The sequence below is a fragment of the Oncorhynchus nerka genome, linkage group LG9b, assembly GCF_034236695.1.
Source record: "Oncorhynchus nerka isolate Pitt River linkage group LG9b, Oner_Uvic_2.0, whole genome shotgun sequence".
Classification (NCBI taxonomy): Eukaryota; Metazoa; Chordata; class Actinopteri; order Salmoniformes; family Salmonidae; genus Oncorhynchus; species Oncorhynchus nerka.
Window position 1 is genome coordinate 2,105,913 of NC_088424.1, and position 14,409 is coordinate 2,120,321.

Here is a 14,409-nt window from a genome sequence, read left to right on the forward strand (position 1 = left end):
TATATATTTTTCAAATGTCTGGTAACACTACATTAAGTTACTCTTACCCCTGTGTAGTAATGCTGATATTACAGTAACACTGATCTTACATGGTACTTTAGTTACATGTGAAATTAGGAACCATCCCCTATTACTCTTAGAACAACCGCTCCACTATTACTATGTAATTACTTTGGTACCATCTAACAACATGTTACAAATTGTTTCCAGTGCAATTACAGTGTTACTGCACAGGTGTAAGGGCAACTTAATGTAAAGTGTTCCATAAAATGGTTCATTTTCTACTGTCTTCATTGTGAGCGCCTAACATAACTACCTCTCACTCTAATGATGATTTATGTTGATCTCCAGTTATAGACCCAGGTGAGCTCATACAAAACACAGTTGAGGGGTTTCAGTGGACATTAGAAACCGTGTCATTACACCTATACATTTCCAGAATCCCTTCGTAAAAAGTATATTATCTGTAGACATGGCAGTTGAGGAAAAACACAAGGTTTCATGATCCTTGTGAGGTAAATATCGGGAGCATGTGTCAGATGACTTAAGAATGTATGATAGCCTACATTCTTAATGCTTACAAACTTCAAAAAAGCTCAGTAAAGTGCCCACGATGTGCGGATCCCCGTCACAATCCATACACGCTAGTTCATCTATTGGCGTTCTTGTGGCATGGTATTCATCCCAAGTCTTGGTACGACATACAGTGAACAGCTACCTCCACAGAGGAGAGAAATCGGTTGACTTTAATTGGATGTTGAAAGAGCCATAGCCAGCCAGTTAGACACAGGAGAGCAGGTTACTTGAACTACCCAGACAACACTCTCTCATTGGTAAAGGCAAGACTGGCATCAGTGTCTGGTTTGTAAAGGTCTGGTTCCAAGGGGCTCCTCCAGATGAGCTGTCTTTTGGACAAGTGGCCTGAGTCCTGAGCGCACAGAGACCTCTGGGTTACTTCTCTGCTTGTATATGTCACAGTGAGGATGGAAAGCTACAACATGTATTCGGATTTGAACTTCTGCAGTTGCGTCTGATGTTGTTTGGATAAAACGAGCAATCAAAAAATGAACAACATTGTTGTGAAGAGGTCAAATCAACAAAATATTTTGGAGGAGTGCAGAAGAAACGGTGTGGACTGTTTGGTAACAGATAGACAGCATACAGACTCACAACCATGCCAACAGGCAATAGAAGACAACCCTGTTGTTAAGTATAGGAGGTATGGGTAAGCACAATTTCATTTTTTGGGGGGTCGTATACATCGCAATTTACAAAGAGCAAAATAAAAAAAACCTGTACCTAGGTTTCCGTCCAATTATGCACATTTTCCTACCAGTGGTGGGTTTCCACTAAATGTAGTGCACACAAAATGTACTTTTTCGCTTAAGTTTTCATGTACCGAATAAAAATATAAAGTTCACCACGTTTCCTGTGCATGTTCAACTCTAACGAAAGTTCTGTCACAAAAACTGTTCGAGTTAAATGGCAAATGGCCAAGACTGGTCTTAGCACGTACACTCTAGCCAACAGTACGTGGATACAGATACTGATGAGAATATTATGGATAAGAGCGAGAATATTTCTATTTGTCAAATGGTAGTCAAGTATCGATCGTCCTGTCACCAGAATAAGACCCTAAATATGTATTGTAAAGGAGCATCAAGCTCCATCACCATAACTGATTTAATCTGTAGCCTAATAAACTGCACGGTTTCCTGAGTCGTAGTGGAACACACACCTATATTATCGAGTGACTCCAAGTTTACTCCTTGTTATTATATCAATGTTTGCGCATAAATTCCACCACCATTTCTCACATTAACTAAAACTAAAACTGTACCGACATCTCCTGTTTCCATCACAGCTGTCGTGATTTGTTATATACCATGTGACTTTACTCTCGTAAAAACTGTGGATGGAAACGTGATAATTGATCAGATGTATTTTTGCTTAAATATCTTCAGTGCAGCCCCATATTTTGCATTTATATGTTTTTTTCACACACAAAAAAAACACTTGATATTTTATGAAATATATTGAACGTTGTCTGTAATGCTGCAAAAATGTTGTCATATTGAAAATAAATTGTAAGTGTTGTGTATGTTAGACATTACTTATTCAAATTGCAAGGAGATGGCGGACATGATCAGGATCAAAAAGCATGTTCAAAATAATTGGGTATGTGCAAACTTTAGATTGCTTACACAGCCCAACAGTGACATCTATGGATTCCCACCAAAAATACATTTACATAACCTTTACATTTGAGTAATTTAGCAGACACTTTTATCCAGAGCGATTTACAGTTAGTGCATGAATCTTAAGAGACAACTACATATCACATTCGTAGAAAGTACATTTTTCAACTAAGTTATCAGCAAAGTTAGTGCTATGCGCGGGCTGATTTTTGGTCCTAGTCTATTCCTGAAATATCAGGTATAGCAACCCTATCCTTGTAATAAACCAGGAAATGATGACAACTCCTCTCCCATCAGAAGATTAAGCATAGTTCTATCATATTTCACCTTACACACAGGTCTTGTCTGGGCGGGGTCAAAGTTTGCCACAAGCGCCAGGCGCTTCAGGACATGGCGAGGCCTCTTAAGCAGTGGCTGTACAAACACAAGGAAAACCCCTACCCCACCAAGACAGAGAAGGTCCTGCTCGCCCTGGGGTCCCACATGACTTTAGTACAGGTGAGCGGAGGCAAACCACACACCCCTCAAAGCAAGGTATGGGTTTGGTCACATGGATACTACCATGGAAGAAAAAAGCAGAAGCTAGTCAGACATTTTGTTAGCTGACAAGTTGAAGTTCTGAAATTCATCAAATTAATGTTCCTTTTTTCATTTTTTTTATGCTTATGTTGCAGGTCTCAAACTGGTTTGCCAATGCCCGGCGGAGGTTGAAGAATACAGTGAGTCAGCCAGACTTAAGTTGGGCTCTACGGATCAAACTCTACAATAAATACATCCAGGGCAACGCTGAGAGAATGAGTGTCAGCAGTGAAGACACCAACTCTGAGGGTAAGAGAGACTGGGGTAGGCTAAGCAGGGTTATAGCTGAGGATGTAACCTCAAACATTCTAAGTGTTCGTTTTAACACTCCCCAAGTGTCTATAGTGTCCCATACCACACAGAGTTAATGTTACACTTTTTTCATTTCTGTAACTCTGTAAAAAGTAGAAAATGAACACCAGCCATTCAACAAAAAATTCACTCTACAATAACACTGAAGGGTGTGAATTTATGCAGTGGTGGAAAAAGTACTAACTTGTCATACATTAGTAAAAGTAAAGATACCTTAATAGAAAATTACTCAAGTAAAAGTAAAACTCGCCCAGTAAAATACTAATTGAGTAAAAGTCTAAAAGTATTTGGTTTTAAAAATACTTAAGTATCAAAAGTAAATGGAATTGCTAAAATGTACTTAAGTATCAAAAGTAAAAGTATAAATTATTTCAAATTCCTTATATTAAGCAAACCAGACAGCACAATATTCTTTATTTTATTGATGGATAGCCAGGGGCACACTCACTCAGACATATTTTACAAACGAAGCATTTGTGTTTAGTGAGTCTGCCAGATCAGATGCAGTAGGGATGACCAGGGACATTCTCTTGATAAGTGTGTGAATTTAACAATTTTGTTAATGTAACGAGTACTTTTGAGTGTCAGGGAAAATGTTTGGAGTAAAAAGTACATTATTTTATTTCGGAATGTAGTGAAGTAAAAGTAAAAGTTGCCAGAAATATTAATAGTAAAGTAAAGTACAGATACCCCCAAAAATACGTAAGTAGTACTTTAAAATATTTTTTACTTAAGTACTTTACACCACTGAATTTATGTTATGCGAAATGAACTCTGTGTATTCTTTTTACTAATAGAGTTGCTGACCTTTTAACACTGCAGTTGAAACTTAAAAATGTATGTTTGAGATGTTCAGCCTCTTTTGGAGACCAAAGGCAGTTGACGGAGGACCAACATTATTATTATTATTTACTTATTTTTGCAGATGATGAGTGTCACTTACAAACTCCAGCTAGCCAACCAGAGCTCTCCAGGCCCTCACTTAAGAGTGTCATCAAACAGGAGAACAGGACTGATCCTGCCTTCAGTGACGACTATGTCTCTCCACCCCCCAAGTACAAGAGCAGCTTGCTGAACCGGTACATTAACGACACCATACGACACGTGATCGCAACCCCTGATGACGTCACAAAGTCCCACCTGAGGAACCACTCAGGGTCGTTACGCTCCAACGAGTGTGACGACGACCTCGTCTCGCCTTCTTCCTCTGAGGCAGAGGCAAACTCTCTCTACCATATGGGTAAGGGATTTCTTATTCTTTGGAGACACTTTACTTGAAATGCTGAACAAAGTCTACAGAACGCTGCCATATGCAGGATATAAGAAATGTCATATGCAGACATACTAGCTAACGTACTGTATCTTTACAATGACTGGACTCGGTTGTGGATCAGTGACATGGCACTAGCTTACTTCAAGGGTTAACGGTAGAATATGCAGAAATAGCTCCACCATTTCCTGGTTGCTAAAATTCGAATAGTTTGCCTAATTTGAGTTTACGTGACAAAACAAGCAGTCATTATGTAGAGAATCATTGTATTCTCTAAACCAGGGATGGGCAACTGATGGGGGTGAGGGCCACAAAGTTACATTTTATAGTTAATTTTGTACATTTCTGCACAATTTGCCATGGCGTTTAGAGAACATTTAGCTGTTTTACAGCAAGTTTGCTGCATTTCTACACATTTTGCTATGGGGCGGAGAGAAGATTTTGCAATTTTATAACAAATTTCATGCAATTTTGCACATTCTGAGGCGGAGGCATAGCCATGGGAAGATATTGTGGGCAAGTCTCTCTCCAGAATGGCTCAGCTGTCTCCTGACAGTTCTTGCACAATATTGTTTTGTGTTAATTGTTTTCCCTTTGAATGTTTATTTTCATAAATTCCCCATTACATGTCACCTGTAGTAAATGTATCGTTAATCCCCGTCATTTGGTTACATTCATTTCTGTTAATGCATGAATTAAACCTCTCTAGGATAGGGGGACAGTCGCATCTCACTTGGCCAAAAGCCAGGGAAAATGCAGAGCGCCAGATGCAAATAAAACTTTCATTAAATCACACATGTAAGATACTAAATTAAAGCTACACTTGTTGTGAATCCAGCCAACATGTCAGATTTTTAAAAGGCTTTTCGGCGAAAGCATAAGATGCTACTATCTGATGATAGCACAACAGTAAACAAAGAGAGTAGCATATTTCAACCCTGTAGGTGCTACACAAAACGCAGAAATAAAATAGAAATCACGCCTTACCTTTGACAAGCTTCTTTTGATGGCACTGCAATATGTCCCATAAACATCACAAATGGTCATTTTGTTCAATTAATTCCATCCATATATATCCAAAATGTCCATTTATTTGGCGCTTTTAATCCAGAAAAAAACAGCTTCCAATTTGCACAAAGTCACAACAAAATATCTCAAAAGTTACCTGTTAACTTTGCCAAAACATTTCAAAATACTTTTGTAATACAACTTTAGGGATTTTTAAAAGTTAATAATCGATCAAATTGAAGACGGGTCTATCTGAGAACGAGAGGAAACTAACGCTGCTTTTCAAGTACTTTTCAAGTCCAACTCTCAACAGCGTTACCCTTTTCCAAGATGGCCGTACTTCTTCATTGCACAAAGGAATAACCTCAACCAAATTCCAAAGACTGGTGACATCCAGTGGAAGCGGTAGGAACTGCAAACAAGTGCCTAAGAAATATCGTTTCCCCATGCGAAACCAATGAACAGACAGTGACCTCAAAAATAAATAATTCTGAATGGTTAGTCCTCAGGGTTTTGCCTGCTACATAAATTCTGTTATACTCACAGACATGAATAAAACAGTTTTAGAAACTTCAGTGTTTTCTATCCAAATCTACTAATCTACTATCCAAATCTACTACTCTTGGCATGAGTAGCAGGAAGTTGAAATTGGGCACGCTATTTATCCAAAAGTGAAAATGCTGCCCCCTATCCCAAAGAGGTTTTAATTAGGCCTACAGTCATTTACTGTGAAGTTGGAGTGAAAATGTCACAACCTGCTACACTTGTGAGAAACAAGTTTTGTTTTATTTCATACCATCATTTATGAGTTTTGTCAATGTTTTCATTGTATTTTGTTTGAAGCGCTCCATGTGAGCAATGAGCACGTGTCTGGTTTTTCTGTCCTCTTAATGTTGATGGAGCGTGCGAGCATTAGCACACATAGGCTAACTGGATGTCTGATTTCTGATTGTCTTAACTCACCACCACTAAAAAGCTGAGCTTCTCAGTAATTTTTTCAACAAAGTTTTTTTTTTTAAATGCATCCATTGTGACCAATATTTCCTCACAGTATTTGAAAAATCTTTCCAACACTTTCCCCCTCGATAATCACCAGGCTTCGGAGTGAAAGACCAAAACGTCATGCTCCGAGTATCCCATATATCCAGTGGAAATCTCATAAATTAGCCTACCTGAACACGTTTCCTTTTGCGCAAAAACAGCTGTGTCTGTCCGGAGCTCACTGGTGTGGAAATTCTTAGGGTCCAGAATAGGCTAGTTGATATAAAGTTTGCAAGCTTAGGGCTGGACCTTCATATACAGTCATTGGGCTGGACCCAGTAAGACAGATAGAAAGGTGACAGACAGGCGGAGTATAGAGAGATAAAAGTACCTGCATTTTCATCAGGATATTTTATGTTTTTATTTGTCAGATTTATGTATTTTTACTTCGTTAACAATATAAATTATAGGCCTACTGCTACATTGGCCTAGGCTGTCTCATTTATTTGGCTGCCAATGGCTCATGGTGAACCAATTTGTCCATATTGCAGAGGTTGGTGCTCTCACATTGGTGGCATTTTAACTTTTAGATGTTTATCATTTTTCTTCCGATTTGTATTCTTAACTAAGTGAAAATGACTTTGAGAAACAAAAAGCCCAGATATAGCATATATAGAACAGATCTACCGCTTCATAGACTTGCTTTCAATGAGAATGACATATCTATAACTCACATTTCTACATAAATATGGTTTTGTCGCCCAAAAAGTTATATTGCGGCTTTTAAGATTTGCCGCTTTAAGGTTTGCAGAACTTCTGTTCATTCAGTTGGTCTTATCGGTCAATGTTGAAAGCTTAGACTAGACACAACTAGGTTAGAGGGAGATTATGTTTGACACTTGGGTGCACTTCAGGACCTGAAGTTAGGAGCACTGCCCTAAATCAGGTTGACAACTCTAAACTCCAGAAAGGTCCTGGAACCAAAGCAACAGCTAATAAGAACTTGTGCTGACATCTAAATCCATTGCTTATAAAATCCTTGATCTTGTTTAGCCAAAGACAAAGTAGTAGACTATTTCATTGGTCCTATGATTTCCATGATCCATATTCTAGTGTGTTGTTTCCTTGCCATGGTGGAAAATAGCAGATCTCAGGGTCAATTACAGAATGTCTGAGATTTTATCGTCCCCAAGGTGAGACATGAGGACCTTTGCCAAAGTTTCTGGTACAAATGGCGTTTCAATGTGGATTTTTGCTTAGACCCTGTTACTAAAGCACCACAGACTTGCTTCTGGAAGTTCAAATAATTATATCCACACTCAAAGTTGCAAGTACAGTTTCTCAAATTAGTTTATAAAGACATTACAGTATATATCACATACATTTCTTACCTCATTAGCCTATGTCACAAAATACCTAGTTTTAGGGTAGGCTACAAACAGAACATTGGTAGAACAGAACATTACATTCAGATATCAAGAAACATTTCCGATTTCTATACAGGCACACAGCAATTTTTTCGGTGTGTCCTGGAGTATTTAGAGGGTGCTTAGAGCTTCTCTGGAATGGGAGTGGAGAGCAGTGCTGAACCTTGATGCAGTCTCGAAAGAACTCAGTACGTTAACGCTTTTTTACACTGCACTGGGGAGGGGTAAAAGAGTCACTACGCCTATCTGGGACATGCTAATTAGTGTTGTTTCTTGGATGTCCAATATAACGACAGGTCATCAAACACTAAATCTGCCTGCCAAGTGAAAGTCTTCAGAAAGCGTCTATTACACTGGGGATCTTGACGTTGAAATATGCTGTTAAACTATAACAAGTGGTCTTTCCCTTCAAGGAGCCAGAGACGAATAAATCTTACTGGATTCATGTTTTATATGGAGTGAGGACACTGCACACTTTTTTTTTTACCTAGTTTGTTGCAAAATGAAAACATTCATGGTGAGACAGAAGTTCCTCGTTTTCTGATACCCTAGATGAACAGTTATACTTCTTGGTAGCTTGGTTTCAATCTCTCTCATTTAGCAACTGATTTCGATCTGTAGTGCCAATCCAGCTCTGACTAACTTTGGAGGGCAAGTGAACACTCTCTGCCCTGCATCCCCTTGAAGTCCAGGGTTGTGCAACACTACTTTATGAGTTCATGACTTCTATGATCAGAATGGTAATGTTATTTTCAGAGTAAGCCAAGGAATTTCATATTTGTTGTACTTGATGTCCCAGGTCAGACTTGGTCTGAGAGATGCTAACATGATTTTTAAGGTCTTGTACAAAACACTATTTCAGTCAAATGAATGGATAATTCTTGTAAAACATAAATGACGCAGAGACAAACACAGCAGAGTACAATTTCCCCATAATGATTTACATGTGCATTTTTATTTTGGTAATAGGTTTCCAGAAAGTACTGTTGTTGTTTTTTAAACATAAATGTCAGAACCACCAAAAAGAGTAGAGACATTCAGTAGCAAAATGTGAGAGGCGTCAAATTATTTATTGTCTGCCTATAGTTGCTCTTGGCCTGGGCCTTGTTATAGAAATAGGAGTCTGAGATGTTTCAGGCAGCGAATATTGAAAGCGGCATTTTGTATGCTCACAATTGGCCTCTAATTTTCCTGCTCATAGCTCCCTGAAGAGAAATATATTTTGGTCTGTCTGACTTGTCTCAACAAAACAGATAGCCCTACTGCTGTGTTCACATGAAAAACGTGTGAGCAAACATGCAAATCAAAACACTATTTCTTACTCATTTATAAACCGAATCATAAAAAATGATGATAACACCCAAACTATAAACAAAGTGCATTTTGTAGATTGATAAACCAACATTTGAGCTCAAATAAATATGTTTAGTGGAATCAAAGACACCCAGAAGGTGAGACACTGCCACTAAAGTTCCATAGAGGGAGTATTACAGTACATGCCGCTCATTCACACAATACTCCCATAGACATTTCTATGATGTATGATGATCTGCAGTCCTCAGCCAAACATAAAGGGAGAGGGCAGAGGGTGGATTGAAAAACAGTGAAATAACTTTATGGATGCAAACGAGCTCTGGAGACCTGGAAACAGAGTGTCTGCATTCATGACACTGCACAGATATTGTATTTTTCCATCTGAAAAGGCACAGGAGAAACATAATTGCATTTGTTTTGGCCGGAGTGCTTATGAGCAGCCAGACTGGAGTACTTCAGTGAGTTAAGGCCCTCTGGCGCAGTTAAAGTGCACATGTGCACACACACACACACACACACACACACACACACACACACACACACACACACACACACACACACACACACACACACACACACACACACACACACACACACATACACATGCAAATACTGTAATGCACACATAAACTGAAAAATATGAATAGAGAACACAATGCCAACAAACACTCATACATAGTACCAGTCAAAAGTTTGGACACACCTACTCATTGGTTACTACATCATTCCATATATGTTATTTCATAGTTATGATGTCTTCACTATTATTCTACAATGTGTGCAAACTTTTGACTGGTACTGTATGTAAATAAATATTTGCGAAGTATAGGTTCCAGAAAACTCCATACTTTATCATTAATTGGCCTTTCCTGTACAATAAATGTAAGTCTGGCTTTTTTCTATCCATGTTTTCAGACACAGTGAACTATGCATCAACTAGATGTGACAGGTAAGAGTATGTTTGTTTGTTTGTTTATGGACCCCTTCTATCCAGTGTACCAGTTTTTATAGCGAGTATAAGCGCTCTAGATGCATAAGAAAGAAGACATATTCACTTCACAGTCCAGCATAAAGATTTAGTATTATTAATAAACATGTAATAATGCAACCTTTCGTTGTGGCACACCCACATTGGGATGAGCAAATAATGGCAGTCTAGGCAGATGCATTTCTATGGCTGTTGTCTGTTAGTAGGAAGTCTCCCTGTTGTGAATGATGATTTCATCTTGGGGAGTGTGCATTAATGATACGGTCTAGGCTCTAAATCTCTAAATCTCTCCTTTATGTCATTCGCAGTGAGGGGAAGAGTGAGAGAGGCCAGAGGAGGGAGGAGGCAGAGTGGAGAGAGATCCACGCTGCCATGGCTCTGACTAACTTGGCGCAGGGGCAGTGCTGCGCCACAGGGACTACCACCACCAGCTGCATCATCCAAAAGTCCTCCCACATCTCAGAAATTAAGACTGTCAAAGTGTCCCTGCCAAACAATGTCTAGACCACTCCGGGGTGAAGTTTCTCTTGATCTAGCCTTCCCCTCCGCCAATCATAACCTTAACCATTAGTGGGGAAAACTCAAAACTGACCCAAGATCAGCATCTAGGGACAACTTTACCGTTCATCGTCTGGTCCAGGGCCACTCTGGTCCCTTGAATTACATATAATTTATATAAGAAGTGTTTACACCCTCGTGTTAAATGGTAGTAAGGAAAAAATATATAAAATACTAAGATGGAATCGATTTAACACGTAACACCAATGTAGAGTGAAGGAATAACCAGTGTTGGCCAGAGTTACATAAACTCTGTGAAAATTTAAAAAATGCACTATGCCATTTTCTGGTTTACTAATACTTCACCTAATTTCAGTTTGTGACAAAACAAGCAATTATAGTGGAGATAATCATTGTACCATCTAAACCGCTGTGAAATATATTTTCCATATCCAAAAGTATTGTATTTTCAGATGTTTGAAGTTTGTACAACACTGAAAGTAAAAGATGCAAAAGCTAAACTTAACCGGAAGCATAGAAATAGTGCACATACAACAGATATACTGCTTCTTAGACTTGCTTTCAATGAAATTACAGATACAGTAACTCCCATTTTTATGTGAATTCGGTTGAGTAGCCCAAAAAGTTACATATTGCCATTTTTTTTAAAGCTTACACTTTCGAAGGTATAAACATGTATTTTGGGGCAATAGACAGTGTTCATTTTAATAATTTAAGAGTTGATTTAACACTTTCGATATTGTTGTGAAAGAGAAAACTGAAAGGACAAATGGTTACCATGATGTAAATGTAAATATTAGTTCAATAGTTCTGTAGCAGTAATGCATAACAATGTGCTATTGAAATCGTGAAAGAATATAGCAGCAAATTTCAGAGTAAAAACAGAACTGAAGATTTTATAACACTAAATACCCGTTTTGGAAACCTTTCCTTTTGTAGTCTCACCTCATGGTCTGGGTAACACTGTTTTGCTTAGTTTCTCGCAGTTAACAATGCCCAAGTAAGCACATTAGCTTTACATTTGCTTAAAAGTGCAGTAGACACAGTGTTGATTCTTGTTTCTTTAGAATGCTGCTGGCTAGGGGTTTTTCATCCAGAAACCAGAAGCCTACAAGAAAACATATATTGAACCTGCCGAAAAGATCATAGTTCTTTCCATTAACCATGCTATGCCTTACAGTATTCTTCTGAGTCAGTATTTCTATCGGCTGGTAGATGGTGACATGTTTTGGGTCAATGTGTGTATTTTTCTATTGTAACCATGATATTTGTTTGATTACATGAGAACTATATTTTTCACTATATACTGTATATACTGTATAACCATTTTCTATTGTTCTCAATGACTTAATTTATATTAACTTTAGGAGACTGGATTTGTATCCTAGGCAAAACTATTATCACAACGTAGAGGTGGAAATACTTTGAATGAACTGCAGCTATTTGAATAAATACTTGACTTAACTCTTGTTAATCCTATCCTACTATATGTCACAAAAAATGATGAAACATGCATTTTGTTCTTTGCTCAAAAACCACTTGTGTCTTGGTCTTATAGAATGAGTTTTAAGGCTGCACAACCATATAACATCTGCTAGTATTGACTGGATGAAGGACATGGGAAGCCTTTGACATCTGTCAGAGCGGACTTATCGTGTTCTATTTGGGAAAATTCTCTTGACACTGAACATAAGCACATAATCATACACTGGGCTCTGAGACGATTCCCTAAAACATAGCTTAGTAGTATTTTCCACTGGTCCCTTTCTCAATCAATCAATCAATCAATCAATCAATCAATCAATCAATCAATCAATCAATCAAATGCATTTATAAAGCCCTTTTTACCATCAGCCGATGTTACAAAGTGCTATACAGAAACCCAGCCTAAAACCCCAAACAGCAAGCAATGCAGATGTAGAATGACGGTGGCTATGAAAAATTCCCTAGAAAGGCTGGAACCTGCTTTGGTGACATCTTGAGAAGTGTGTTCTCAGTCTTGAATGTTGAGGTAGGCTTGTGGACATACACTACCGGTCAAAAGTTTTAAAACACCTACTAATTCAAGGGTATTTCTTTATTTTTACTATTTTCTACATTGTAGAATAATAGTGAAGACATCAAAACTATGAATTAACACATATGGAATCATGTAGTAACCAAAAAAGTGTTAAACAAATCAAAATATGTTATATTTGAGATTCTTCAATTAGAAAACCTTTTATATTGATGACAGCTGCGCACACTCTTGGCATTCTCTCAACCAGCTTCACCAGGAATGTTTTTCCAGCAGTCTTGTATGAGTTCCCACATATGCTGAGCACTTGTTGGCTGCTTTTCCTCTGCAGTCTGACTCATCCCAAACCATCTGAATTTGGTTGAGGTCGGGGGATTGTGGAGGCCAAGTCATCTGATGCAGCACTCTATCACTCTTGATGATTTCAACAGCACATTATTAAACAATACTACTACAGCACTATCGATCAGCAATTTCATGTCTTCTTCAAGTTCTGTCAAGTTGGTTGTTGATCATTGCTAGACAGCCATTTTCAAGTCTTGCCATAGATTTCCAGCCAATTTAAGTCAAAACTATAACTAGACCACTCATGAACATTCAATGTCATCTTGGTAAGCAATTCCAGTCAATATTTGGCCTTGTGTTTTAGGTTATTGTCCTGCTGAAAGGTGAATTTGTCTCCCAGTGTCTGTTGGAAAGTAGACAGCCAGGTTTTCCTCTAGGATTTTGCCTGTACTTAGCTATATTCCTATTATTTTAATCCTATAAAACTCCCTAGTCCTTGCCGATGACAAGCATACCTATATAACATGATGCAACCACCATCATGATTGAAAATACGAGGAGTGGTACTCAGTGATGTTTTTTTGTTGGAATTGCCCCAAACATAAAACTTTGTATTGAGGACATAAAGTTTTACTTTAGTGCCTTGTTGCAAACAGGATGCATGTTTTGGAATATTTTCATTCTAAAGGCTTCCTTCTTTTCACTCTTTCATTTAGGTTAGTAATGTGGAGTAACAACAATGTTGTTGATCCATCCTCAGATTTTTCCTATAACACCCATTAAACTCTAACTGTTTGAAAGTCACTGTTTGAAAGTCACCAATGCTCATGGTGAAATCCATGAAAACCAAGTGATAATGCCCTTGAAGCCAATGTCTTGAGGGTATAGTGGCAAGGTCGACTATTTACTTTGTCTCAGGCCTAACATACCTGAAGGGCACTTTTCTGCATTTGCTGTATGATCGATGAGAATCTCCATATTGCAAATGTACTGTCCCTTACTAGACGTCCGCGAATGTGTTTAACATTTGCTGACGGTGTCGGGCCGTGCACCGGGGCCAGATCTTCCGGGAAGTCATCAAACGAAGTCTCTCGGACATTCGGTTTCCATTTTATAAAATGTTCAGATTTTGGTCATTTTTCCGCTGTCCCAGTAAATTCCACCAGATGGCGAATTGATTCTTATTGCAAATGTACAAAACATCACCAATCACGACATGGCCATTTCTCCTAAACGCAAAAGTCTTCAAAGACGAAACTTGGTGAGCATAGGTTTGGCCTAATGGGCTGTTACCCCAGAAACAAAATGCGTCGAGGCCTCAACGCTTTTTGAGTTAAGGCCATTTTTCTGGGATTAACTTCTTGCGTCGAGCAATCCCGTATCCGGGAGTGTAATCATAGCCTCAAGCTCATTAGCATAACGCAACGTTAACTATTCATGAAAATCGCAAATGAAATTAAATAAATATATTGGCTCACAAGCTTAGCCTTTTGTTAACAACACTGTCATCT

At 38.4% G+C, this 14,409-nt stretch overlaps 1 protein-coding gene across 1 annotated transcript; it reads left to right on the top strand.

Moving 5' to 3' along the window:
• Positions 1-2,588: 2,588 nt before the first annotated feature.
• LOC115114799 (homeobox protein Mohawk-like) lies at positions 2,589-10,581 on the top strand. The gene is made up of 5 exons (XM_065013891.1): positions 2,589-2,696; positions 2,873-3,026; positions 4,015-4,329; positions 10,005-10,038; positions 10,386-10,581. The coding sequence occupies exons 1-5, from the start codon at positions 2,589-2,591 to the stop codon at positions 10,579-10,581; spliced, it is 807 nt and encodes a 268-aa protein (XP_064869963.1).
• Positions 10,582-14,409: the final 3,828 nt, after the last annotated feature.

Excerpts from the sequence above, each read along its gene's own strand:
- LOC115114799 (XM_065013891.1), top strand. The coding sequence starts at position 2,589 with ATGGCGAGGCCTCTTAAGCAGTGGCTGTACAAACACAAGGAAAACCCC. Across the intron at positions 2,697-2,872 it reads CCCACATGACTTTAGTACAG|GTCTCAAACTGGTTTGCCAA; the intron begins GTGAGCGGAGGC and ends CTTATGTTGCAG. Across the intron at positions 3,027-4,014 it reads TGAAGACACCAACTCTGAGG|ATGATGAGTGTCACTTACAA; the intron begins GTAAGAGAGACT and ends TTATTTTTGCAG.